A 26315-nucleotide genomic window follows, 5' to 3' on the forward strand; every position below is an offset into this window, starting at 1 on the left:
TTGGATGACCTACGACACCCAGTTGTGAAATTTTAAGATTGCCTAAGCCACGCCCCCTTACAACAGGAAGTGTCATGTTTTACTGCGAACGTTCACTATCTGACCCCTTTCACCTAATCAACATGAAACTGTGTCCACAGACAGAAGACATGTTGGTGTGTCAKGGTGTCCAACCCCGTTTGGTTTGGATGCAGCAGGTGGGCGTGGCGGCGTGGCGAAGTGACCTTTAACGCCGTCTCCTTACGTTTGGCCTTGATTCCCACAGTTTAAAGCCCAGCTGCACCAAACTCACTAGGTGTGATCCTTGTGGGCCCCTCGACAGGAATCCAGTGTGACTTTTTGTGGGCGTGGCCTAATGTCTCAACAGCGCCCCCTTGAAAATTTTAAATAACCAGCCCCAAGCCATTCTTTAACCTAGAATTATGAAACTTGGTACACTTGTGTATCTTGTCAAGACCTACAGAAAAGTCTCTTGGAGCCATGGTCCAAACCCAACAGGAAGTCGGCCATTTTGGATCAAAGCCGCCATATGCTGTTTTTCAGAGACGTCATATTTGATCGAACTCCTCCTACAGCGTTTCAGATACAGACTTCAAACTCAGTGAGCAGAGAGTTGAGACATTAAAGGTCTAAAGTTATCACAGGAATTTTTCTATGTAAAAGCATGTGGGCGTGGCTAAGTGCAAAACTTTGACTATTCACCATAAAACATCAAAGTGACAACTTCCACATATAAGGTCACAGCTGCTTCAGACTTCCTATGTCTCACTACTGACCAACCCTCATGGTCAGATGATGACGTAACCTTAGCTCCGCCCACTTTTAACCGGAATTCAGCTGTTTTTTCTACTGTATGTCTTATTTTTAATGAGTAATACATATGGAATTAATCTTATACCACCTGACATAATATGACCTGATGATGAACTGTGAGGATGAACTCTGACTCAGGGGGGCGTGGCCAACTGTCTGTCCTTCGCCATATGCATACAACTGTCTCTGAATCACACACGCATCTTCCGATTGGCACCAAACTGGATACGTTTGAGCTGTGTTCAATGCTAAAGATCCCAACGGGATTTAATTGTGATTTTACTCTACAGCGTCCCCTAGGTTATCCCATCACCAATATCTCCTCTCTACATCGACCGATCTGCTCCAAATTTGTGGTGTGTCCTCAGGGAACCATGCCGAAGTGAACGGTTCGAACTGCCTGGCGGAGGCGTGCCTCAACTGTGCGAAAGGGTACGCGGTGGCAGGCGGCCGGCGGTGCTGGGTCCTCCGCGGTGGCTATAGGCCGGAGCGGCGCTTGGCTGCTCGGGCCGCTTGAGGCTCCGCGGAGCTTTAATTTGAATTGTAATGCTTGGAAAGGAAATCAAAATGCCTGCAGGTCAGTATTTAAAGAAAACCAGAAATCGGCAGCCTGCACAAGCCTCGTCTGTGCATCTCTATCGACCCTTTACCTACCATCTAAAACTACTTCCGATTTGCATCATCGACACGAGAGTACACAATGGTCTTACTGTGTTTCCAAAAACATGCAAAACTAATAAGTTTATCTAATTGATGATTTCAAAAGAAGCCTTTATAGACTTTTACGCAACTTGGAAAAAAAAAGGTCCCGTTGTTAAAAATGTACTGGGAACATGTTACAAAACCTCTGCTGACATATGAGAAACGCACCTGAGTGGGCTGTTGAATTTCTTGTAAAGAGGAAAGCAGTGGAAAAATCTAGTTTTCCACAGAACACTGATAAGGTTAATATTCGTTTGAGGAAGTACTTTTTAAAATAATTTCCACCAGAATCTTTCTAAATAAATTGAAAAAGGGCAAGAAAATTACTCATAAAGCTAAACAGACTTTGTTTTATTTTTTTTTAGGTTTTACAAGAAATGCACAGGATAGTTTCACATCCTGCCTTGTGGACAGAGGCCACAGTTAACGTTAGTGACGACATTTATGATTTCCTGGTGGTGAAGTCTATTAATAAGCTCTAAAGTTTAGCAACAGAGCGCAGGCTGGCTTGTTCTGACGACTTTTCTATTTTCTTCACAATGCTAAGTAAAGCTTCGCTTTCTGTTAAGAATGACCCTCATTAACCCTCATCAGTTCTGTCAAGGTCTGTACTCTTAATTTAAAAAGAACGAAACTGTGGTTATGAAAATGGCCTCCATGGGACAGTTCCCAGGCATAAACCACTGCGGAGCAAAAAGAACACTAAGGCGCCTCTCACATTTGCTAGACAACATTCTGATGATTCCCAAGACATTTCGGAAAATATTCTCTAGACTGACAAGACAAAAGTGGGACTTTCTGGAAGGTGTGCATACCATTACATTGCCATGAAAGTGACGGCATTTCAGAAAAAGAGCATATGAAGGAGCCGTGTCATGATCTTAAACGTACAATTTAACGCTCAAAAACCAATCAATGAGGCTGAATTAAGAGCAAAATTCCTCTGTGGTAAAGTTAAGGACTCACAGGCAATGCTTGAGGCAAAAGGGTGGCACAAGGGCGGGGAATATTCTTTCACATAAGACTTGGGTTTGTTTTTGTCTCTTTGGATGAGCTCTTTTTTCCATAGTAAACAAACTCATGACTTAAAACTGCATTCTTTTTCATCACGTTACGTTTGTCTGATTTTGAAATTTGCTTGAATTTAGGCGAAAAGGCAAAACTAAAAAAATCTATTAAGGCACTGTATATTTATGTTGACAGTGGGGCTGGGCAATAAAGCTGAAAAATATCACAATACTAGCGTTTCATATCAGTCGATTTAGCTTTTTGTTTTAAATAGCTGAAATATTCTCTCTCCTTTTTTAACAGTTTCCTCTCGAGCTCTTGCTGTCACTTCCTCCCTTCACTTCACCTCGTTGTCTTACTTTTAAGTGATTATGAGGCCCAGTGGCAAAACCTGAAATTGCAGCTGCATGTGTTACCAAACAGGTTGTTGCTAGGTAACCAAAGAGAGAGTGAGTTGGTTGATGCCACCAACCTTGCTCAGCTGAAGGTGAGAGGTCCAGTCTTTCCTCTATCTACATCCCCAGAATGTTTTGTGGTTCTGGATCAGAGCCCAGTGAAATTATTAAACATTCTATTGGATGCATTTTCTAGTAATATTCAATAAATAATTCTTGATTTATTGTCCAGCCCTATGTTACAGACTGTATTCTATTGAATAGACTCATGCAAAGTCATTCTGTGTCACCAAGATCAATCGGTCAAATAATATACAAATGAAAAAATTCTTTATTTTTCTGTTCTATTTTTTTAAAGCACTGACCCATCATCTTGAAGCCGGTGTTTTAAGATCTTTTGAAATATCCAATTAATATTAAAGAAAAAAAAATGGCGTCAACTGAATTCCCTGTAGATCGTGATCTCATGTCGAATGAGGTTCTTAAAGTTTTACTACCAGACCACTTCTGCGAGCGCAAAACTAGTCTAGGACGAGAGTTGTGAAATAAAGTTGTATTTTGAATGTGTGAAAACAGCTGCAGGTCCCAGTGTGGCCACTGTTGTTGAGTAAGAAGCCAAAGTAGGGTAAAAAACAAGAGCCATCTCTGATCTTCCATCCGTCTTTATTGATTCTCTCTCCCTTTCATTATGAAACAGCAGATGCACAGATTAGCACTGTTTAGACAATATCATAATAACAACGCTACGTGTTATCACGAGTATTTATTTTCCAATACACTAACATTTTCCACAATCCATGGGTGGGGCTGAGCCATGAGAAACCAGGGCGAAACTGCGAGTTAGCTTAAATTGCACCTGAACTTTTGAGATGGAACAACACCACATGGTATTTCATCATAGAGCACACCCAAGGTAGTAATTACATTCTTGGTAAATTACACCGCAATTAAGACAATGACGTACAGGCATGCTCGAAATGTAAGTATCAGGAAACTTGTAAGAAAAAATGAAACAAAATATACAAATTGTCAGCTTATGTTACAAACGCGTGATGTTTGGGTTTAATTAAAGTTAGAAATGCTTTACTGCTGTTCAGATGATGGCAAACTAGGCTAATATGCTAACTTAGCAAACCAAATGAAAGAGAAACTATGGTTTGCCGAGGTTCATTAATACTGCAGCTACAAGCTTGGTTTTCACGACGTATTGTTGAATATAATTACACCCACCTTTTGTGTTTTTTTTCCATACACAGCCGTAGTTTAAATTCAGATGTGTCAGTCACGTCAGACCCAAATTAGCTGCAAGAACTTAGTTGCGACATAGTAAAAGCTAGCACGTTGCTAACAGCTGCTAGCATACAAATCCAACCCGAAGCAGCGTTAGTGAGCGCAGTTTCACTCCCGGTCAGGTTTCCCTGATGCATCCGCTGTTCGTACTGCTGAGGTCAGGCATCATTAGAGCCTCTGTGACCGGAGCAAAAACCGCATCGAAATTTCTGCAATCTTAATCAATAGACGATGACCTCTCAACTTGTTACCTCTCACCTGTCCTGACACATAGTCATCAACGGGGGGCGCTGTTGGTGCAAAGTACTAATGTCAAAGTCCAGCGTAATCAGGGCCATGATCGAAAAAATAAATAATTTGCAAAATAGATACTTTTATATGCAATACATTAAATTAAGTAACGAAACAAATATAAACCCATATTTTATTTTTATAGTGTGCCATTTTTAAGTGTTTTGTTCAGTGTTTTCAAAATTATTTCTAATTCCTTGTGCTACAGTTTATCATGAGGTAATTTATTTGAAAGCAACTACAAACAAATCACCTTATCTATGGCAGCTAGTCACGCCCACTTACTTTGAGCAATGCATTTGAAGGCATTGCTACAAGATATAAATATGCAATAATTTAATTTCAATTAAAATTAAATTAACAATTATATTGCCTTTCAACATATCACGATCTTTCTAATAAATTAGTTGTAGGCTATATATTATTTTTTATTAAACGTTTTTAACATGAAAGTATTTACTTGTAAATTATATATAGAAGATATGTATTTTTTTATTTATAATATTACATATATCAATATTTACTTACCAACTAAATTAATTAAATTTATCCTCAATGCAACACAGGACTATAACCTAACTACATCAAAACAAATATGCATATTTGTTGTCAGTGTAAGAAATGCTAGTTAATCCTACATGTCAGTATTCTTTTAATGACTCGTCTTAAATGCAATCAGTTGTTGCAATTTTGGCACATGATTCCTGACAACCACAGGCAGTATACGGAATAAATTATTATGAATAGTTTTTTTTCCATGTTGGTAGTGAGTGTGATGTATTTTTATCAACTGTCCAATCAGGAACACATAGCTTTAAATGGATTTCTGAAAAGGGATGAGACAACAGGCAAAATATGTATGCAGCACCCAGTACTCATAGTAACTGTGTATTTGAAATGTAATTAATTGTACTGGTAGATTAGCTTTAAATGTCATTATCTACAATCGGCCGATTGCTGTTTGGAGCATGACAAATGTTTCAAACAGCAATCCTTGTGCTTGAGATGGAACAGAAACCTCATTGGAACATTTATCGCTGTCACATCGTCATTCACAAGAAATGCTCATGGCTATATGAAAATGGAAAAAAACTCTCCAACACTTATTCATCTGACTAACTTAGCAAAACACCATGCTTTTAATTATTAATATAGGGTGGAATTGAACAAAACTTGTCCACAAAAACACACTGAACAGTTCATTAAAACACATTTTTGTCCCTCACTGGTTTAAGTAAGTTACCTTTAAAGAGTAAATAAGTTGCAGTTTATGCACTGTTTCAACTGGGTTCTTTTTTTTTTTAAAGGTTGACATTTGAAGCCATCTGAATGTTTTTAAATGTTGAAATCAGTGAAATAAACACCCTCTAGAAAGGTATGTCTAACCTTTAACTATTTTTGTACTCACTAATCATTTTTCCATGACTTAGGGAGGTTTTTTTTTTTATATGTCTCCCTGAAGATTCCTATGTAAGCAATACATCCAAACACATTAGGTATATCATTATTTTATGCTTCTTGAATCCTCCCTCACAGCCTTTTAAAGCATTGTAAATCCACGCATGTGTCATTTGTTTCTTTTAAACTCAGTTATGAGGTGATGCGAAGCAACAAATTACCTCAGCTTTCTGTGATGCGTGTGCACAGACTGGTCAGTGTGTCTGAGGCGTATCTGAGGGTGAACGCATGCACGGTTATGTCTACGTGGTTTGCGCGAGTGCACAGGGTGGCGGAGTGAGTGAGGCTGAGATGGACTGACAGATGGGGTAAAAGAGAGAGTGCACTTAGTCAAACTCGAGACTTTTCCATGACCTGCTCCCCATGGCATGCACTCTATCTGAGAGACTGAGTGAACTGTATAGTTTTATCAGTGTAAACTTCTCCAGGGTCAATGCATCACTTGAAAGAGGAACGGAAAAACCTTGCTTTGTAACAAGCTCACATGTTTTTTTTGTTGTTGTTGTTGGGGTTTTTTTTCAGCATGCCGCTCGCTCACCTTGGATAGAGCAGCATGTTGATAAAATTAATGACCGTTGTTCGGGAGAATTAAACAAAAGCAAACATCTCCAGCTTCTCTAAAAGAAGCCCCTGTGTTATTCCCAAAAGCAAGTCAGAAATGATCTCGTGCCACTAAATTACAATAAATGCAACAGGTGATGCAGAGTCACAGTTAAAAGGGATGCAATCGTTAAAAGTGCGGTTCTCTTAAAAGGTTAAAGCCAGTTAACATCTTTCCCGTTGTGCATAGCTCTCTTTAGTCAGGCTTTCGTGTTAGTACCGGAGACTGACGCTGACGAATTGTCTGAAAGTTGCTATGACCAAAGCGGACTTCTGTGGTTTGAAACAACTTTTTATTTTTTCCAAGAACTTTAGATCCGTTAATGTCAACAATATTTTAAGAACCTCTCAAACCTCATCAGGGTTCCATCGTGAAGTTACTAGGAAGCCGACAATAATTTACACAGGAAGTGGAAGCAAGATAATCAATCTAATGGCCCTTATTACTGCGGCCAAGAATGAAGTGGTCTTTTAAATTTAGACACCAACATTTTTGCTGCAGGTAAACTGGCAATGACTTAGAGCCTGACTTCACAATCCTTAAGTATTCAAAGTCATTTTTTCCTTTGCATTGTCCAATGAATGAATTTTAATTTTTTTAGTACCAAACACAGAGTTTCTCCATGCTTTGTGAATAACATGAAGCTTCTTAGAGTACATAACAACATTGATTTTGTTTAATCCCAAATTTGATTAACCTTTAAGCCATTGTCACGTTTACACTTAGAAAATATTTACACAGATGAAAAAGATTACTTACACAGGAAATGGAGGGTGGAGGCTGAAGGTACTGGTTACCAAGGTAGATTTCTAAACAAGCCCCAGTCTCAAAATCATCATAGCAATCTATGCACGCACAATTATTTTTCTAGATTCACAGCAGACTTTTCCACAGAAGTTAGTGAAGATTTGCATAAAAAATGGAGGCTGGAGGCTGTGCTCCAAAAACGTCCTATAGGAAACGCATGCTGAGGATACTCTGATAAATTCATTTAAATATATTCTATTTTAATGATTAAATTGCTATTAAATGATTTTCAGACCTTCAGCTACATAGTTACACTAACTGGCAATTCTTAGCTTCTTCTGTCTTTTGTTTATGTTTTGCAAAGGAAGTTGTTGCAATACCTCTGACCTCCACTTCCTCTGTAAAAAAAAAAAAATTGGCTAGCCCCAGGATGGCGATAGCTTAAACGACTGTAATATAGCTTTTGCATAAACCTTAATGATGTTTTTGAGACTGAAGTTGTTTTAAGGCAGTAAATGTCCTGTTTGGTCTTGGTCCCTCTCTGACTTAAAATTAGCTTTTTGCTTGGGAGTGCAACTTGGGAGAGTTGCTACGTGTGAGACATTATCCATTTACAAGAACCTCACGTTAAAAATCCTGGACTATCTGTGCAAGTCATGCTAGGAGAAAATGTTTTACCCTGAATCTGACAAACAAGAAATTCTGCCACCAGCAACTTTGGGAATTTATGTTCCTCATACCGTTCCATTCCGGTAACTTTGTGTGGGAGAGCCTTGGGATCCTTTTTTGTCTTTAACTTTGTATTTTTGTTTATTTAAAGTGGAGTCCACTACTCATAAACTATCTTTAAGGAGGTTACGCAAGGAAAGAAACATTTGCTTTGTCTTTTTTATGTAACATTCCTTCCTCAAATAGCATGCAGTTCTATTTTTGGTGATGTTAAAACCTGAATACTCTTCTCTTTTTTTTTTTTTTCACTTTTTTTCTTTTCACTCCATGCCTTGCACCTGTAACAACACATGCATGTTAGTGCATCTGCAGCTTTGGATCTTCATGTCTTTTTTGTTTGTCCTTTTCCATGTCCCAAGTCCCTTCTCTCTTTCCCTGCTTTTTTTCCACCCTGGTCTCTAGACAATAGGGATTAAAGTGGTGGGGGCACAAGTTGTCTATTTATATCAACAACAGCGAATGGAAGAGAAGCAGCTTCTGGCTTTGCACATTAACACGCGAGGCTGCAGCACAGAGCAGACTCTGGGACTTTTGTTGCGGTACAAACTTCAACGACTTTAGAACCAGGTGGCGCTGCACCTTCTTAAATAAATCAATAAGCACCACTATACTGACAGACATTTTACAAAGTGAAACGGTAAGGACAAAAAAAAAAAAAAAGAAGAGAAAAAACAGCTTTCTTGTCCATTGTTTGGTTGGTTGCTTTATGTGGAATAAAATTGCCAAGAAGTCAAAATTCCGAGTGACAAAGTCAAAATGTTTCGAACCCACCGTGACACTAAAATTCAACGCGGGCGGGGCGCTGCGTGGGGTGTCTGTAGCGAGGGCTCCCCGTTCACAGAGACTATTAGGGCTTGATGCAGGGTCTGACTCTTTACAGGCGTTTTCACATTTGTTCTATTTCTGCTTATTTTCTGTCTGAACAAACAGAGAAAAATAACTCTGGTACCAACACAAAGTGTATAAAAAGAAAATCAGTATGGCTGTTGTGTTTCTAAAAGAAGGACTGGTGTATTTGCATATTTTGAACCTTTATGGTTTCGGCTGTTTCACACCTATTTAAGTCCAAACTGAGACCATCTTCCAGAGGATATCTGTATCGACTGTGCATCAGTTCATACCTGCTGGGGGCTCTTGCTTTGACAACCAATGATTTAGATTAGTTTTCCAAAATAACCTATACCATCAAGGTGTTGTTCACAGCTGTTCTGCTTTAATCACGGTCCATTATCTAACAGTTATTTATCCCAAATGAAGGTAAAATAAAGTACATAGGTGACAATGTAAGGCTTGTATAATATAACAAACAGTCGATTTTGACATTTTTTTTGGAGTATCAATCTCCAAAATCTAAGAATGGGTTATTTTGACCCCGAAGCATTTAAAGTAGTAGTGATGGCTACAGAAACAAACTGTTTGTTTGAACTTCTGGAACTTTGCATGTTTGAGGCAGACATTTATTCCGCAAGAACAGAGAAATTGTGTTCTTTCATGACAGGCTCTAAGATCAAGAACAAAGTTCTTTCATGCTTTACAAGAACTCACATGCAGAAGACAAAGGGAGTCTTAATAGGCCTCTCCCACTGCAGCACGACACATTCATATTCCTCTGACGCCACACAAAAAACAATCTGCTCCCAAAGTAGGACTCAAAAAAAAAAAAAGAATGATGTCACTTCATTGCTGCATCCCTTGGAGAGAGGAAAAACTTTTCTTTGTTGTTGAGGATTATGTGTTGACCTTCAGTAAATCTTTCATACACACAATACTGTTCAACCTTTCATATTGAGGGCATTCCTTATGTAAGTGTAACACTATTGCCAGTCATAACTGGCCTGTTACTGGAGAAGCCATTAGCATAGCCAGATGGTTTCAGATTACCATCCGGTACATGGTTAAGTCTTATTATTATTATTATTATTATTATTATTATTATTATTATTATTATTAGTTTTATCAAGAAAAGGCATTCTGCATATTTCATCTAAAGAGTTTATTTTCTGCAAGCATGAGTAAATATATATCTTTTGATTAGACCTGTTTTTGTTTAAATTAGATGTTCTAATATTGACTTTATAAAACATGAACAATTAATAATGTTATTTAAAGTCTGTCCTTTAATGTGCACCATTTGGAATGAGCTGCTACTGAAAGTGGTTCAGCCTGGAACCTATTGATGCTTAAGTTCAAAACACACAGTATCGCCTTGATTGCTGCTGATTGGTCAGCCTGGATATGTGTGAAGGAATGATTGGTTCATTTCATTTCTTTTTCTGAGGCAACGCTTTTTAAAAAACTGTTTGGTGTTTTGTAATGACCCAGATAAAGGCCACAAGCTGAAACACGCTGGGCTGTTAGTAAAGTTGGTTCCTCGGTATTTTAAGCTTTGTTGGAGTCTTGTCATGAGTCGGTTTTGGTGCCATTCCCAGATGTAAATTATGGATTTAAAGGAAAAAACTGTAGCGCTAATACTTGTTTTCTAGTTCTTTCTCCAGTTTGTACTGGGAAAGCTCAACATTTCCTGAACTGCATTTTGTCTTTTGAGTAATTTAAAGTAAACATCACCTCATACAATTATTGTTTCTTTATGGTCCATTTTCCTTGTAAATGGTTGAAGAGAAAAAGCTTGGAAGAGAAATAAAAATGGTTGAAGAGAAATACTAATAAAGTTTTTCTCGTCCACCACTGAACCCCCAGCGTGAGTACCATGGCTATACAAGGTTTCGGAGAGCAACTACAAGTGTGCTCAAAGTTCTCAGTTTGCTCATATTTTCCATGATGTTCAGAACAAGAGGGTACTTTGGTGAATGAGTTGAACATGTTAATGTTTAATTTCCCGTAAAGCTATGGAGGATTGATTTTTAAATGTCCTCATTCAAATCAGCGTTTTTGTGGTTATTTGTGCTCAAACTGTGTGTCACATGCTGCTGATGGGTTTTTAAATGTCAGATAAATAAAGCATTCATGGAAAAAAAACACACAAAAAAAAACACATAACAAAACCGGTCTCTTGGTCACTTCACTGTGGTGGCATGCTGTTTCTCGTTTTATCATGCTTTTTTCCTTCCTTCTGGCTTGCTGTGTCATCCGGAAAGTACATGAGTTAACTTTTATTACATTAGTCTGACAATACATTCATAAGTTTCACTTTCACTGTAGTTGCACTTTTACCTTGATATATGAGCCTTATTGAAATTAGGAGATAAAGTATTGTTCGAGGTTTTCCACATGGCGCCACATTACCGACTTCAATGGGGTTTTATGTGATAGACCAACACAAAATAATACATGCTGGGAAGTGGAAGGAAACAGATGCTTGTTAAATCTGAAAAGTAGGGTATGACTTTGTATTTTCTGTGTTAATATTTTTGCATAAGAACATTTTACTGGAATCCTTTTCTTTTCTTTGCACGTCTAGAAGCTAATATCTTTGCTCATTCTTATTAGTGCATGTAACTGCCATCTTTTCAAGCTTTGGATCCTCACCTGGTCTTTGACAGGCCATTCTAGCCCAACAGCATGCTTTGATAATTGCACTGCAGTTCTTGGTAATTTTTCGGTGGATCTCCACCCATGTCTCCAGTGTTGCAGGTTTTACAGGTCTTTCTTTTTTTCAGGAAGTCTCTATATTTAGCTCCACCTTCCTGTTAATTCTGACCAGCTTACCTGTCGCTACTGAAGACAAGCTTCTCCGCATGACGCTGCCAAGCGCCATGTTTCACCATACATTGCCAAAAATTGCAATGTAATTTACTTCCACCTCATAATCATGTGATACAATGTGTTGGGTCTTTGCATCAAATCTTGATTAAATACGTTAATACTTGTGGTTGTAGCTTTAAAAGCTGGCCAGGGTTTAATGGCATAAATACTTTTGCCCGCGACCCCCTTTAACATCTTCCCTTCTGCTTCTCCATTTTTGTCCTGTGCCTCCGAGTGAACCTTATTCTGAGCTCTTTCCTTGTAGACAGTGCCAGATATGTGTCCACGCTTGGTTGGCCATATCCAAACAGGTTAAAAATAACTATCAAAGTTTTATCCTCATGTCCTGAGAGCTCTACTCTCTTCTCACACTGGAGGAACCCTGGGAAAAGAATCTTTCCCTTACGCACACGGCACTCGTAACACCAGACGCGGTTGTGCATAAAACATCCAAGCAAATGCATCTGTTTGCAAGCTCTGTTCAAACACACAGAACGTACTGAATAAAACCTAAGAGGCTCGCACTTTAAGGTCGCAGACCTGAAATAATAGGGTTATTGGAACAGTGGCTCTGTTTGCAGTGAAACACAACCTGCACTGTGGGAATGCAAAGCACTTTCCTACTGCTGTTGTAAGTATGGGAAAATTGCTGAAACAACAAAATGGGATGGAAGTCATGGAGGGCTGAAAAATGGAAAGAACAAGAAAACAAGCAAACCGGAGAAACAAAAATGATACGTTGGGAGGAAGCAGAATAAAAAGGATAAACATTTTTTCTCCTGGAGAAGTGCAGAGAGGGGCGCTCTGAGCGGAAACGTAAGGGTTAGGTGTCGGTTTTAGGCACGGAGAAGTCACTGTTGGGAAGTGTTAATGTGGACCGTAGCTGGGAGTTAGGGAGAATTCTGGGGGCCGGTGGGTCAGACACGGCTGACACACTCGGATCAGCAATGGGATTGTTTCCACTGGAAAGAATTCCGGGAATGAGCCAGAAGAGCTATCAGTGACTTCACTCAGAGGACAGCAGTTTTTATATACACAGCCAGCCAGCCGCGCAGCTCTCTCACACTTTTAAAGATACTGCATCTCGTGCCAACAGCGGTGTGTCAGACACTCTCCGTCACTCCCTCGTGTCACTGTGCTGCGGCCAAGAAGTGTGGTCACACCTCGGACCAGCGGCTGAAGCATTTGCGGGGACATCGGGAGCATGGAAATTGTAATAGGAAATTCCAGTACCTTCAGCATACATGCTCAATGAATGCAAGATATCCACTGAGTAGAGAGCACCGAGGTGAAGCATATGTTAGCTTACAAAAGATGAAAATCATGTTTTTTTTGTTTTGTTTTTTAATAGAGGCTGGTTTTATCTCCCCTGGAGCCTCTTTACATTCTGTCACTTTACGACCACAAACATCAACATGTTTTTATTAGGATTTTGTGTGGCAGACCAGCACAAAGTGCCGCATAATTGGAATGTCAAGAAAAAACTACATGGTTTGATGACTAGAAAACAAAGAAATCTGGCATGCTTTTGTTTTCAGAACCCTTTATTTGAACACCCTGAAATACAATCTTGTACAAACAATAGCCTTAATAAGTTTAAGGTTTACATGTTTAAGCGTTCTAGTTAAGATTCTTGCTTTTAAACCTGGAACTTCTCAGATGTAAAATATTTGTAAAAAAAAAAGATGGGCCATTTTCCCTATTTCAATTCTCTGTAGAACTGCAAAAAAAACAACAACCTTTAATTACAGAGATATCTTTATAATTTAGTAAGCTGGATGAAGAAACAATAGTGAAGATAAGAGCTGTTCAATAGCAAAATGCTGCAGTCCATTACTGGAGGGCCTCTTTTCATATCTTCTTAACCTCTAAGGCACAGGACCTCTCTTTATTAAAACTGAAGGATATTGCCGTCTCCAGCAATATCTGAAAGTCACTGTGAAGTTCGGAGGTCTCTCACTGACGTCACATCATTGCGTAGCATGGTGCAAGTTCAGACTGCGCCTCCAAGGACTGTACCTCTTCTTGTGATTTCTTTTTTTTTTTTTTCCATGATCTCATGACTTTTTCCACTGAGATCAAGCAACACTCATTAGTGAAGTCACAAAAAGCTATTCATTACAGCATCCTGAACCAGACGTCGCTTCTTTACGCCGGACACACAAAATTGTTGCTCAACATTTTCGTCAGCTTTTTTTTTTCTTTTTTTTTCTTGATATTCATAACTCTCCCATTCCCATCCCCCCCTCCACCCCCAAGAACAAGGAAACAGCACAGAGATGGTTCTCACTCCCCCTCCAGGAGATCATCGGAGATCCTGTGGCACATCGGCCAGTGTCCGGTCTCGACTCTCAGCAGCTTTCCACGGCAAATCTGACACACTTTTCCGCAAGCGCCACATAATCATTAGTGACCTGGATGGGTCTTATTACAACATGTCTCCTTGTAAATCACCTGACTGGTTTCCTTGACTGACTGATTAGAATGTTATTTCCATACATTTCTTTCTGACAGGTGCTCAGCAATTAATTGCATTTGAGATAATTCTGTTAAAAAAAATTACATTTATAATTAATATTCAGTGAGTGGTGTATCTTAACAGTCTATTGATATTGATTCAATTTCTTACATTATTACACCCTGCAAGATCAATTTATACAGAAATATAAGCCTCTGGAAAGGTGGGTATATGTACTGTGCAGTATATGCACGCCATAGTTTGTGATTATTTTTGCTTCATTGCAGCCTGCAGTAGCACTGATAGGCATTGCTTAGGTGCTAAGGAAGCCCAGGGTGCTTTTCTAGTGACCTTCAACTAGTCTGCATGGTTGGTGCTGGTGTCTCTCATCATCCCTCTGATAAATCCTCCGTAGATTTTTCTGGTTTACCCTGAGGAAAGGATAGTATTCAGGAAACGGTCTGCTGAAGTTTCAGGTCAACTCTCTTCCCTGAGATGGTGGCATCTTGCAAAAAAAAAAAACTTTTGTAGCCAGTTTTATGCAACATTTTGCAAGTAGGAGAAAGACTGTGTGCAAGCCGAAGACAGGAAGTAGCGTGTGGCTGCTCTCGCTTCTATATATATACACACACATATGCACACACTTGATGCATCTGTTTTCATAGAGGGAGAGAGAGACGTTCTCAGTGTGAAAGATGCCAAGCAGGAAGCAAGACTGCTTTTCTCCAACCACTGCAGGTAAGGTGAGTGGGGGTAAAACTGAGTGCGTGGGGGTTTACAAGAGGAAAATTACACGGCGCTACTGGAAACTGCTTCGAATGCAGAGGATCACCCAGTTTCAGAAAAAGACCAAAAGACTCAAAAGTGTATAGGAAATTCAATTTCTTTATTTACAACCTCTGGAATAATTAATGAGAAAAGTGGTCTACATACAAAAAGAAAAAAAAAAAAAAAAATAACACCAAGGATAAGATGGCGGCTAATCTCCCTGAGCTTACAAAAACAATGTGGGGACCTGTAGGAGACGTGACATGACAAAGATGTTCTGTATACAGCCCTAATGCCACTCACATGAGAAAGATTGAAGAGACGCACATTAGTCATGCTTCCACAACAGTAACATCAAACTCTCCACAAAAAAAAAAAAAAAAATCTTTTCCTCTAACCTTGTTTGAACTGCAAACTTATGACTCCTGGGAAAACAAGTCATTTGTAAATTAGAGCCACACACAAACACGGACACAGACAGAAACTTCCAAACACCTTCTGGTAAATAGTCATATTGGTGAATGAAGAGTACTGCTTCAGGTATTGCCAAATTTTGATGCGAGTTAGAACCATATGGCATCACAAAAGTATGGCTGCTTTTAAAAAAAGAGGAAGACTAGAAAAGATGGTAAAGTTATCACACCACCAAGCATCTGTTTGGCTTACTAAGAACATGTATATGGACATCCTTCATTGGCTCTGTACATTGATCTATCAAATGCTCCCCTTCCCACAAAAAAAAAAAAAAAAAAACTAAAATTTTTTGCTTCATCATCCAAGCTTTGCTTCTTGGAGGCCAATACGACAGATTTAATAGCATAAGTCTGGTTTCAGTGCACATCAAGCCTGCAAAGCAAATCAGTTGCACCTTTCATGTTTCGATTTTCTTTCATTTGCCGACAAATAAGTTTACAAAAGTAAATCATAGGCAAATCCTGTGCAGAAAAAAAAAAAACCAAGTAACTTTTTTTTTTCTTTTCACAATATATCCACTTCTCAAAGACGACCGACATTCACATCGAGGACACAGATCTATAGACAGCAGTGGCAATAATAATAATAATAATAATAATAATAATTATAATAAAAACAGTGCACTGTACAATAACTTCCCACAGGTACCACAATTGCTCTGCACACAGGTATAAAGACTCTGGGGTCATGATGCCAGCCATTTGGGAGTCAGAGCAGCAGGGTCTCTTGTAGAGGAAGGGCTTCTTCATAAAGCACTAAGCTGCTGCTGCTGCTCTTGAGCAGAGCATCAGCTTCGACTTGACACGTGCTGATGGACGCGCTAGGAAGTAGGCGAGGGATGGAGACTTTGTCCACCATTTTGGTGACATTTCCACACAGAATGAAGGCATTCTGTGTAGTAAGCAGTGAGTTTTTTTTTTCTCATTTTATTTTTTTTTGTTTTAGTTTTGACGAATGTGTGCGTTTGTCATGGCTAAAGGGATAGCATCACGAGACACCGGACGTGTCAGTTGAATGTGCTGGAGTGCTCCAGTGAAGTGTGACCAGTGTGTGAAAAATAAAATACTGTCCCTCAGAACCAAAGAGCAAAGTGAACATGGTGCTGACCCGCCCAGCCTCTAGTGCTGGGAATTCTGTGCTGGCTGTCCATTTTGCATGCCGCAGTCGTTTTGCTCCTCTTCGTCCTCCTCTTCCTCCTCGCTGACGAGAAACTCCTCCGGAGGCCAGCGAAGCTCTCCGCTCTCCACCTCTCCTTCCGTCGGCTCGACCACGATGGACGGGAGGCGATCTTTAAGCTTACAGCAGCGGTCGAAATCCGAGGGGTCCGGAAATATCTGGGAAGGAAAGACGGGGAGCATTAATCGCGTATCAGAGCGAGTTCGCGCAGAGTTTACATCTGGTATTTAGAAATACGAGTCAGTTCTACTTCAGCTATAAGACAGTCGCTTAAGAGATGGTGTGCATTTTGGAGCAGCACTAATTGACTTTCATGGCAAAACTAGCAGCTGTAGAGGGCTAAATAACAGAGCTGACTAAACATTTGATGAGAACCGATTACAAATTTGTACCTGCTCTTTCCCATCCCACATTCCTTAAGGTAATGTAATCTTGCTTTCCTCATACTTGAGCAATTTGTTTTTGCATGCAGGAATCAGTCAGTCAGTGCCATGCAACCTCAAGAGTGAAAGGTCTCCACATTGGTAAAAAGCCCAGAGTACATTTAGTGCAATAAAGAATGTCTTTTTTTTTTTTTTTACATCAAAGACAATGAAGGCTAAAAAGTAGAGATGGAGAAATTAGCGGACTGGAAACTCAAATCGGATTTTTGTTTAAACCAGTAAATGCACCATAATTAAGTGTTACCAGAGTCAGGTGGTGCAAACATAATTCAGTGCTTAAGTGGTTACTGAAGGAAACCATTTTCAGTATGAATTGGACATTTGAAGACTAAAGCCAAAGCCACTTAGAATTAATCTGAATTAGCATTGTGAACGAACAGCCAACGTGACTCGATGTCTTCTTTTCCAAGGGAAAACCTACATGAAAACTGTAGATTTAGAACCTACTCAACATCATTTTCTATATTCGCCTCCATCTGCTGTACGTGAAATGATTACGACTCCAGTAAATCTCATCTACTTGCAGAAGGTCGCTCACAGGCACTCTTGTCATCAGAGGGTCATAATGAGTTATATTTAAAAAGAGTCGACTGGCCCCAAAAAGGAATCAGAACCAAAGCCATTCTAATTAGAAGGGGGAATAAAATTAAAGCATGCAAGATTCTTGAGGGGAAGAAAATAGTGAAAGCTGGTAACAAATCTGATTGTTGCATCTTAACAGAAGGTTAAAAAACATTAATTTTTTTTAACTGAAGGACTTTCTATCTTCTAAAGTTAGTAAGCTAAATGGAAAAGCTTGAAGCTGAAATGAAGTGCATAAGAATTGGTTTGACAGACTACACAATCCTCTGTTCAACCTCCAGGTTTCTCAAGAACAGGAGAAATAGCTCTTGGGAGGGGACGGCCTGCCACTCCTGGTCCAAGAACAGCAGTTTTTTTTTTTTTGCTGTTTGGATAAAGTAGATTAATATTTTTAGACCTGTATATTTCACTCCAAGTCACAGGGATTGAGTTTGAGGAAAGGGGTTACAGGAGGAGGGGGGATATAGGGGTGGGGGAGGAGGTTCAATGTCGCTGTCTGGGCACAGAGCCGAGTGGAAAGAAAGCATTCTGAGAGCCAGAGTGAGACAAGAGATAAAGAGATCCAGCTGTGTCTGACTCTTCCTGAATTCCTTAAGAAACTGGGAGCAAAAACAAACGGAAAGCTATAAATATGCTCAACAATTTAGCTCTTCTCAGGTAATTTAAGGCTGCATGTTCTTATCAGCAGCACTCTAGGTTACCAAACAAGTTCACGGCAAGTTGTAATTATACATGGAGTCGAGCCTCGATGTGCAAATTAAGGGAATATCTGCTTCTTTTTTTTTTTTTTTCTGTCCTGCATCGGCAACGCTTGATGTGCTTCAGCTGCAGAGAGTCGGGACGGTGACTGACTTTGCCTTTGTTTGAGTTAGCCAATGCATAAAAGACGGCTTCTTTTCCAAGGGAAAGGGCTGGGGCATCTGAATCATGCTGCCGCCTTTTGAGAGGATAACTCCGGCGCCGATTTTCATCAAATTTAATTTCCTCTTGAAGGACCACGGGCGACATCGACTTTAATAAACTTGTGCAAGAGCATCTGGAATATCACGCTCATGTCATTCAAGTCGTCAAATTGAGGAAATGACTAGTGGAACCAAGCCTGCTTTAAAGAGAGCTTCTCTAAGGAAAGCCTGAGACACTGGGCAAATGGCCGAGATGGTAAATTCACATTGGAGAAGGCAGAGAAGAGGCAAACTGGTGCTCCTTTTCTGCTGGCCTCTTCTCCTTCCGTTCCTCTCAGACTCACAGCTGTGGTGTAAACTAAAGAGTCATAGGAAGCGAAGCTCTTCCTCTGGGTCAGTCTACATCCTTTCTGCACGCATCTTGAGCATGCAGCTGCTTACAGTTTTTAAATGTCTGAATCAACAGCTCTAAATGTTGAATCATCATGCGAGATCTCCTTAAAATGTCAGCCACCTTTCCAAAAATCCGGAACTTGTTGCCAGCCACGCACTTGCACTGAATATGACTTTACTGTGCCACTGCAATGCAACACTTGTATGAGGTTTTCACCATTTAAAGCTTTATGAATAGTTTTGCTACTGATAAGCTGTACTTGCCACGCCTTGCTTAAAACAAGTTTCAATAAGTGACCGTTTCCTTCTCCTTTGTCTTCAAGATGTAAACATTTAAACAATAAGCAGCTTGGTGTTTGGTTTAAAAATAAAAAAAATAAAAAATCTGTGATTGTTTTTAAAAATCCGAACAAACAAAAATCTGATTTTTATGAAGTCAATGAAAGCACCATGCCCAAAGGAAACTAGGTTGTGCCAACAAATTCACTCTTCCATGCAGACGTTGCTGCTGCAGCAAAGCAGTCATTGTTAAACATGATGATAGTATATGAAAATGAGTCCAGAAATAAAATGTTTAAGAAGTTACTCATAAGAAAACCCATTTACTTCAGATGCTTCAAATGTTCTCCTTCACGCAGCAACAGAGAATTGTACCTGACAGGCATCACGTACAGTCAAATTCCATGCAACCTTTGGGTTACAAAAGTGAGCCGTTTTGCCACCTGAGGTCGAATAGTATTTGCCTCAGGAATATTTCAAACTCGTAAAAGGTTGTAGTGAATTCAGCAGGTAACAGAAGGCTAAACATTTGAGTAATGCTCATACATGTGCATGAAGCGTTTGTCATTTACATGAATTACTTCTAGACCAGATTGTCACTAGTAGCATTACAAGCTAAAGCCAAGTTGAAATGTCAACTCCCTTAGTTTTAAATTGGTAAAGCTCAAATTTTAAAGCATTTGCTCAGATTGTGTCATGCTCGCTCTGCTCCTCATCCAAATAGTCACTGATTAGAAGAGAAAACTGTACCGGCTAAAATTAGCATTGGTCATTAGACGACCCCATCGAGCAGACAGCAAGACAAAGACACAGGTAGCAGCTTGTCAGGACCACCTGATGGCTGCTTCCATTATGAGCGGACCGCTGGCGTTTTTCCATTTTCTCTGCAGGATTCAATTTGTGACTAATGTTATGTCTGCTTTCCCTCCCCAGACCAAAACAAAAATGCAAACAAATAACCAAAATAAAGAAGATCTTCCTAATGTTGTGATTGTTGCCAGTCTGTCCTCCTTTATGCCATTTTGTTCAAACTAATGCACATATTACAAATGATAAAAAAGAAAAAAAACATTTCATAAACCTTGACACAAATTATCTCTGGTGATAAATCGCATTCAGTTGTTGCTCTCTTGACATTTCTAATGTCAATCCAGCTCATGATAATGACTGGATGAATTCATGCTGAAATGTATTTCAAGCTCAAAAACGCATAGGAGAGGCATTTAGGGAGGAAGCGCAGTCTGGTTTGCATGTGTGAGTATTACCTGGAAGGAGAGTCTGTCCTTGCTTGGGCTGAGCCTCATATCCTCCATGGGGGTGTTGCTCATCATCACCTCAGTCATATCTGGGACGGGCACAAACACTGGGCTGCAGGGGGCGAAAGATGAGATTTAGTGAGTGTACGTTTGTGCAAAAGAGATGGAAAGACTCAGGAGTTATCCGACTGTCAACCAGACACAGAGGTAGAATACACATCAAAAGCTTTCAATGCTGAAGTTTCAATTTTGTTCTGAGTCATAAAAAGATAAATATAAAAAAATAAAATAAATTGGGCCTACACATAAAATAATTGGGCCCAAACCTGTAAGTGCCTTCACTTCCCTGTTATGCGTCTACCGTTTTGTTTATTCTCTGCCCAACTTGACCACAACACACCAAGACATCCAGCCCCTGATTGGCTGTTCTAATGCACTGCAAAGCTGCAGCGCTCGTCATGCCGTATGCAAAAGGTACCGGTAGCCGTTTCTAAATACAGAGATGTGCTCTTGCGACCTGGAACAGTCATTGTGAGAGTGTGCTGGGGGCGTGCTGCGGTGTTTGAATTAGGAGGAACCTCATGCGCTCAAGGCTTGGACAAACTTTCTATTTCAAAATAGTGTTTTGTTTTTCCAAAACTCATGCCTAGAGCTTTCTAGTGTTTCTTGATAAAAGTAGGAAAAAAAAATACTTTAAGAACAGACCCTGCACAGACTTGAGCCCTGAGACAAGATGCTGAGTGGCCTTCTCACGGTCTCTATTTAAAGCCTGGTGGTCAGTCAGTGGCCACAGGGTTGTGGGTTTGTGTGTCTAAGGCTACTTGGGCCAAAGTAAATGGAACCTGAGAAGATGTTTGCATGTATGCAAACATAATAGTATTTCAGGGGACTTCTTTGGTACAGGATGCGTGGGCTTCACTTGATCTAATTTAGATTTTTTTTTTTTACAATATCGAAACTGGTGAAGATAAAATTTTAAAACCTAAAATATGTTTTGTGTAAAATCTGAGCTTTATTCGCTTCATTTGTGACTTAAAGCTGGAGACAAGTTTTGTAAAGTTTTCAATAAAAAAATAAATAAATAATAAAAATGAAGCTTCAGTAAAAAGAAAAAAAAAACAAAACGTTTTCATACTGATGTCGATTAACAAGTTGTGCCTAGGAAGTAGCATTCTGATGCATAATTTCATACAGGTCCCAAATAAGGTGTTGCTGTGACCGACAGCTTATATGAACGCCTATGGAAGCACGCCGTCTTTAGGGAGTGCGTCCTGTTCCAATCTTTTACGAAAGGTCCTATTGAGCAGGAGTGGTACTTCCCAAACAGGAAGAGCATCAGGTGGAGCGTGAAAGTATGTTTGTTTATAGAAGCATACTCTCTACATACATGGTTAAATATAAACAAATACTGAAAAATATTGCACACACCTCTGGAAGAATAACACCAAAGCCAAACTTTTGTAGAGTCGTCGGCTAGGAATGCACTTCGACTACTGTCTGACAACTTTCAAATGCAGGAAGACTTGCTCTGTAGAAACATTAGCTTTTTTTTTTAAACTAGTTGACGTGGCGAGTGTCTTGCACCTCAAGCGATAAACGAGAAAGACATGCATTTCTAGTTCCAGCCATAACTACTGAGTGAAGGTATATCAGAGGAGTTATGCTGTAGCTATATCATTTATGAGCAACCCCTTTAAAAGTGGTTTTTGACATTGGAAATATGGCTCTTTGCCCAGGACACTTCTGTGTCACAGGTCACAGAAGTGCTAAGGACTGACAGGGGAGATGGATTCTGGATTCATCTGTCAGTTTCACTCCAAACTGGCTATCTGTGCTTGTTTGCATACACAACTCAGGGTTGTGCAAACCTTAAGTGGCTTTAGCAAATACAGCTCAATACTATGATTGTGTAGGCTTGCTTTAGTTGGTGTACGATTCTAGATTTCTCATTAGCCAAATTAAAATCTTCATTACATCGTTTTTTTTTTAAAGAACTTAGCAGAATCAGTCTGTGTATAATTGAGTTAATTTTATATATATACAAGTCTGTCAGTCGCCCATCAAGTTTATTTTCTTGAGTACAAATCAAACCTATATTCTGTGGTGCAGTCAATAATCAAGAGCACAAATTAACACACCGTCATCCAGATAAGGGTGAATCATGTGACACGATTCACTCTATTTCAGGAGATCAATAAACCCTGAAGCAAAGGCAGGTTCAATTTTTCCATCTTTTTTTTCTTTCTTCACAACAGGTTGCAATGGGGCTGGGAAATGTTAAAAGCAAAAATGCTTCCGACTGATTTTCTGCAAGTAATTGTTTCAGCACAGGCCAGATCAACAGGCTGAAACAATAGAAGGATGTCCAAAAATAAAAGGCTGCAGCTTCGTAGACTTATGAAGTTGAGGGAGGGGGTGGGGGTGAATTATAGATGTCTTTGAATTCAAATTGGTCCCCAAGTGGGGGACATGCAAGGGAGGAGGACAAAGGGATGAACACTGACAGCAAGGACAAGAGGAGACAACGACGAGAGGAGAAGGGAGGGAGAGAAGAGAAAGAAAGATAAACACTCCGGCCTTGCCAGTCATATTTCTGGTCTTGAATCGTATAAACATCCTGCTCGGCTAAGAATAACAGAACATCGGCCAATAAAACATAAAGGGGGCACAATGAGGAGGAAGTGGGAGTGCACGAGCGACGAGTCGACCTGGGAAGAAACAAAATGCTGTTGTGTCGTTTCAAGCATCAAGAAACGAAGGACGCGTCCCAAAGAGGGACACTAAATACGAGAACACATTAGGAGCCGTCGGCGTCCTCAGCAGGCAGCTAAATGCAGTTCAGCGACAAGCTACACCACATGTTGTTCTATAGAGCCACATTTGAATTCAAATTCAAAGATGCTTTATTGACCCCAAAGGGAAATTAAATGTTGTAACTCGATTCAAATTCTTTATTGTACATAGTGATGGCAGCAAAGATCTCTCGTAGCGGTCTGTATCACAGCGAATTTGAAAAACCCTCTGACAGATCCCAATATCCACTGGATCTGCTTAACAGGCTGGTGGGGTAGATGGTAGGGCAGCAAGTCTTTGCATTTTAATTCAATCGATCCTGCCGGCCTCCAAGCTCCACAGCACCCTATAGGCCACTGACTACATGTTCAGTCTTGTGGTTGCATCCTATAGGACGCGAAACAAAGTTAAACAGTAAAAGAGTGGATATCCATCCAATGACTGCATTATTCTATATTTTAAGTCCTTTGTCCACAAAAACAGCTCTTGGCTGATAATGTTCTGAATTTTGGGATGTCACTGTAGCAAAACTGAGCCAAAAATAAGTAGAAGTTTTCCAGATCACCTAACCTTTTAAGCATTTTTTCAAAGTTAGAAAAATAAATAAAGGGGCACAATGAGGAGGAAGTGGGAGGACACATGTTGCATTGTAATCCCATTCCCGAAACAACTCTTGAAACCATTTCACAGACAATCTATTCTGGTCAAACTTTTTAAAATGCTCCTCAAGTCCTAATCACAGTTTTCCTCCAACGTCTTGAGTAAAACAAGACCCAGGCGGCTCTGTGGCACCTTGTTTGTTTGTAATGGAGCTCGTCACCCGAGCAGTCTCGGCACCAATCTCCCTACAAGTGAGGAATTTGAATCCTGCATCGCTGACATTGTTTCCTCCTCAGCCACCCAGTGGTTCTCGCTACTATGATTATAAATCTTGACTTGTGTGGCAGCATGGGCAAAGCTGCTGACATTCCAGGCCCGCATTGTACTTTACACTGACAACGTTTCACTGCTTGGCAGGTACAGCTGGGAGAAACCCCCCACCCTTTTCCTCAACCACCAAGTTTTCCACTTTAAAACAGAGAGGATTGGACATTCTTCAGAAACATGTTTCCTTGTGTCAATCATGAATTTTGGAGTTAGAGCAAACTATAGAGAAAAATCTTCCCATCTACCCAGAATAGTGATCAGGCAAGGCAACCAGAGCTCAAGTAAACCACCCAAACATCCCAGGTATGCTACTCAGATTAAATGCTCCTGCTATGGGGAAATGGAGCTTTGACAGAGATAAAATGACAAGACAAGCATGTGCCAAGTGCAAGCAAGCAAAGATTGGAAAAAAAAAAAGTGTGGTTACAGTAAAGAGCTAGATACTCGACTTCCTGAAAGAGACAGGCAGAAGCCTACTGAGGTTTTAATGGTGCTTGCAAAATGATTTCAAAGCAACTTGCACATCCTCCTGACAGGGGGCAGGGGGGGGGGGGGTGTTCAAGAGCACAGAAATCAACTTTCCTGCAACAAAAAATGGTGTTAATAAACACTCTGCCTCCGGATCTCAATGCACCTGCAGCTACTTGAAGACAAAGGGCGAAACGGGAAAGGCTAGGTGAACTTTTGTGCACAAAATACAACGAAATGGTAAAAGCTAAACGAATGTGACGGTAAATAGCTGAAAAGTTTAGAGGATGTTTGAGGCGTTGTGTGCGTGTGTGTGGGGGGGAGGGAGTGTAGTACTTTAATTTGTTTACACCTTGATCCGTGTTGCCCTGAAATTTTCCAAGTTCAGGGGCAACACCCCGCAGAAAATCTCAAAGGAAACAAGAGTGGGTGTACAGCAACAAAGGTGGCTGATTCAGAGGGAAATCACCAAACAAAGTCAACCTCAAGCACCTCTTTCGTCGTTTCCCTACAAACCAGTGCAATGTTTCATATCTGAGTAGTTTCACTTATTCAAATACAAGAACTACAAAGTGGCATCAAAAAAAAAAAAAAAAAAAGCCCAGACGAGCGAGACAAACAGGTGCCATTAGAAGAGATGCGAGTACTTACCAGTATATCTGCGGTGAAAATACAGACATGAATTCACACCTGCTGTCGGTTCAGTGAAATCTGATTAATTCTCTCCAAACTATTTTTACTTTTTTTGAGTGCCTAAGCGGAAAATGACGCTCCAGCACCAAAAAAAAAAAAAAAAAAAAAGRAARAAAAAAAAAAAAGCGAAAGAAACTGTGCAGCGAGTCGGACGGCCTGAACAACGAACACGGTTCTGTCAATTGACGCGTCTGATCGGAGAAACCAGCTGTGTTCAGTATTTATCCGAGAGGCGGTGCGCTCGGTCGGCCGGAGACACGCCTCCCCTCCCCACAAGCCCCAAAATCCTCAATGGCAGCTCATTAACAGCGTCGGCCAATCAGAGCGCTTGTGACTCACGCCCCTCGCCCCACCCCCCCATCCCCAGGTCCCCGCCCTCGGCCCTGATGACGTAAGCAGTGACACAGCCTGCTCATTGGGAATGGAAGGCAAGAAGCTGCAACGTGCAATTGATTTGTAGTCTCCAAGGCAACAAAGTGAAAGTCTTACCTCCCCACCCCCCCCCCTTTTGAATGACAAAAACACGCTGATTTGCCCGTTAGGTGATGCGTGACATTCATCCAAATGAGCAGAAGACGGATTCATTCACAAATATATGTTTCAAGGGCAAATCAATGTCTAGATTCAGCTGTTCAGTGTGCATGCACAAATCAAGCACAAACACATCACAGGCTGCCTTTGCAATCTGTTCAATATCGTCAAAGCTTATGGAGGAAGTTTTTTTTATTTTCTTTCCTTCGTTGCTCAGACATACTCAGGCTACGGTTGTGACCTAAAGAGCATTACTGATATACGCATTTTCAAAATTGCCCTTTAGTTTGCTCATTGCTGTACTTTTGGGCCAGGAAGGAAAGTGCCTTGCAGTTTTCAGAGCAGACAGTGAAAATCGTAAGGATGCCTCTACTGCCACCTTGTGTCTGAAAGCTATTAGCGACCCTGTTCCTCATGGCCCATTAGCTATAGCTTG

General features: G+C 40.3%; 2 protein-coding genes across 3 annotated transcripts in view; both read right to left on the bottom strand.

Annotated features, from left to right (window-relative positions):
• lclat1 (lysocardiolipin acyltransferase 1) overlaps positions 1 to 4479 on the bottom strand; it is a 15975-nt gene extending 11496 nt beyond the window's left edge. For both annotated transcript variants that reach the window (XM_008399775.2, XM_008399774.1), the window contains exon 1: positions 4149 to 4479. The gene's annotated coding sequence lies outside the window, so the exon portion shown is untranslated. The remainder of the gene's footprint in view (positions 1 to 4148) is intronic.
• Positions 4480 to 15059: 10580 nt separating this feature from the next.
• Positions 15060 to 25541, bottom strand: lbh (LBH regulator of WNT signaling pathway). The gene is made up of 3 exons (XM_008399776.2): positions 25307 to 25541; positions 20477 to 20579; positions 15060 to 16770 (listed from the first exon to the last, which is right to left on the bottom strand). The coding sequence occupies exons 1-3, from the start codon at positions 25333 to 25335 to the stop codon at positions 16555 to 16557; spliced, it is 348 nt and encodes a 115-aa protein (XP_008397998.1). The 5' UTR covers positions 25336 to 25541; the 3' UTR covers positions 15060 to 16554.
• Positions 25542 to 26315: the final 774 nt, after the last annotated feature.

The sequence above is a fragment of the Poecilia reticulata genome, linkage group LG22 (genome assembly GCF_000633615.1).
Source record: "Poecilia reticulata strain Guanapo linkage group LG22, Guppy_female_1.0+MT, whole genome shotgun sequence".
In the NCBI taxonomy this organism is placed as follows: Eukaryota; Metazoa; Chordata; class Actinopteri; order Cyprinodontiformes; family Poeciliidae; genus Poecilia; species Poecilia reticulata.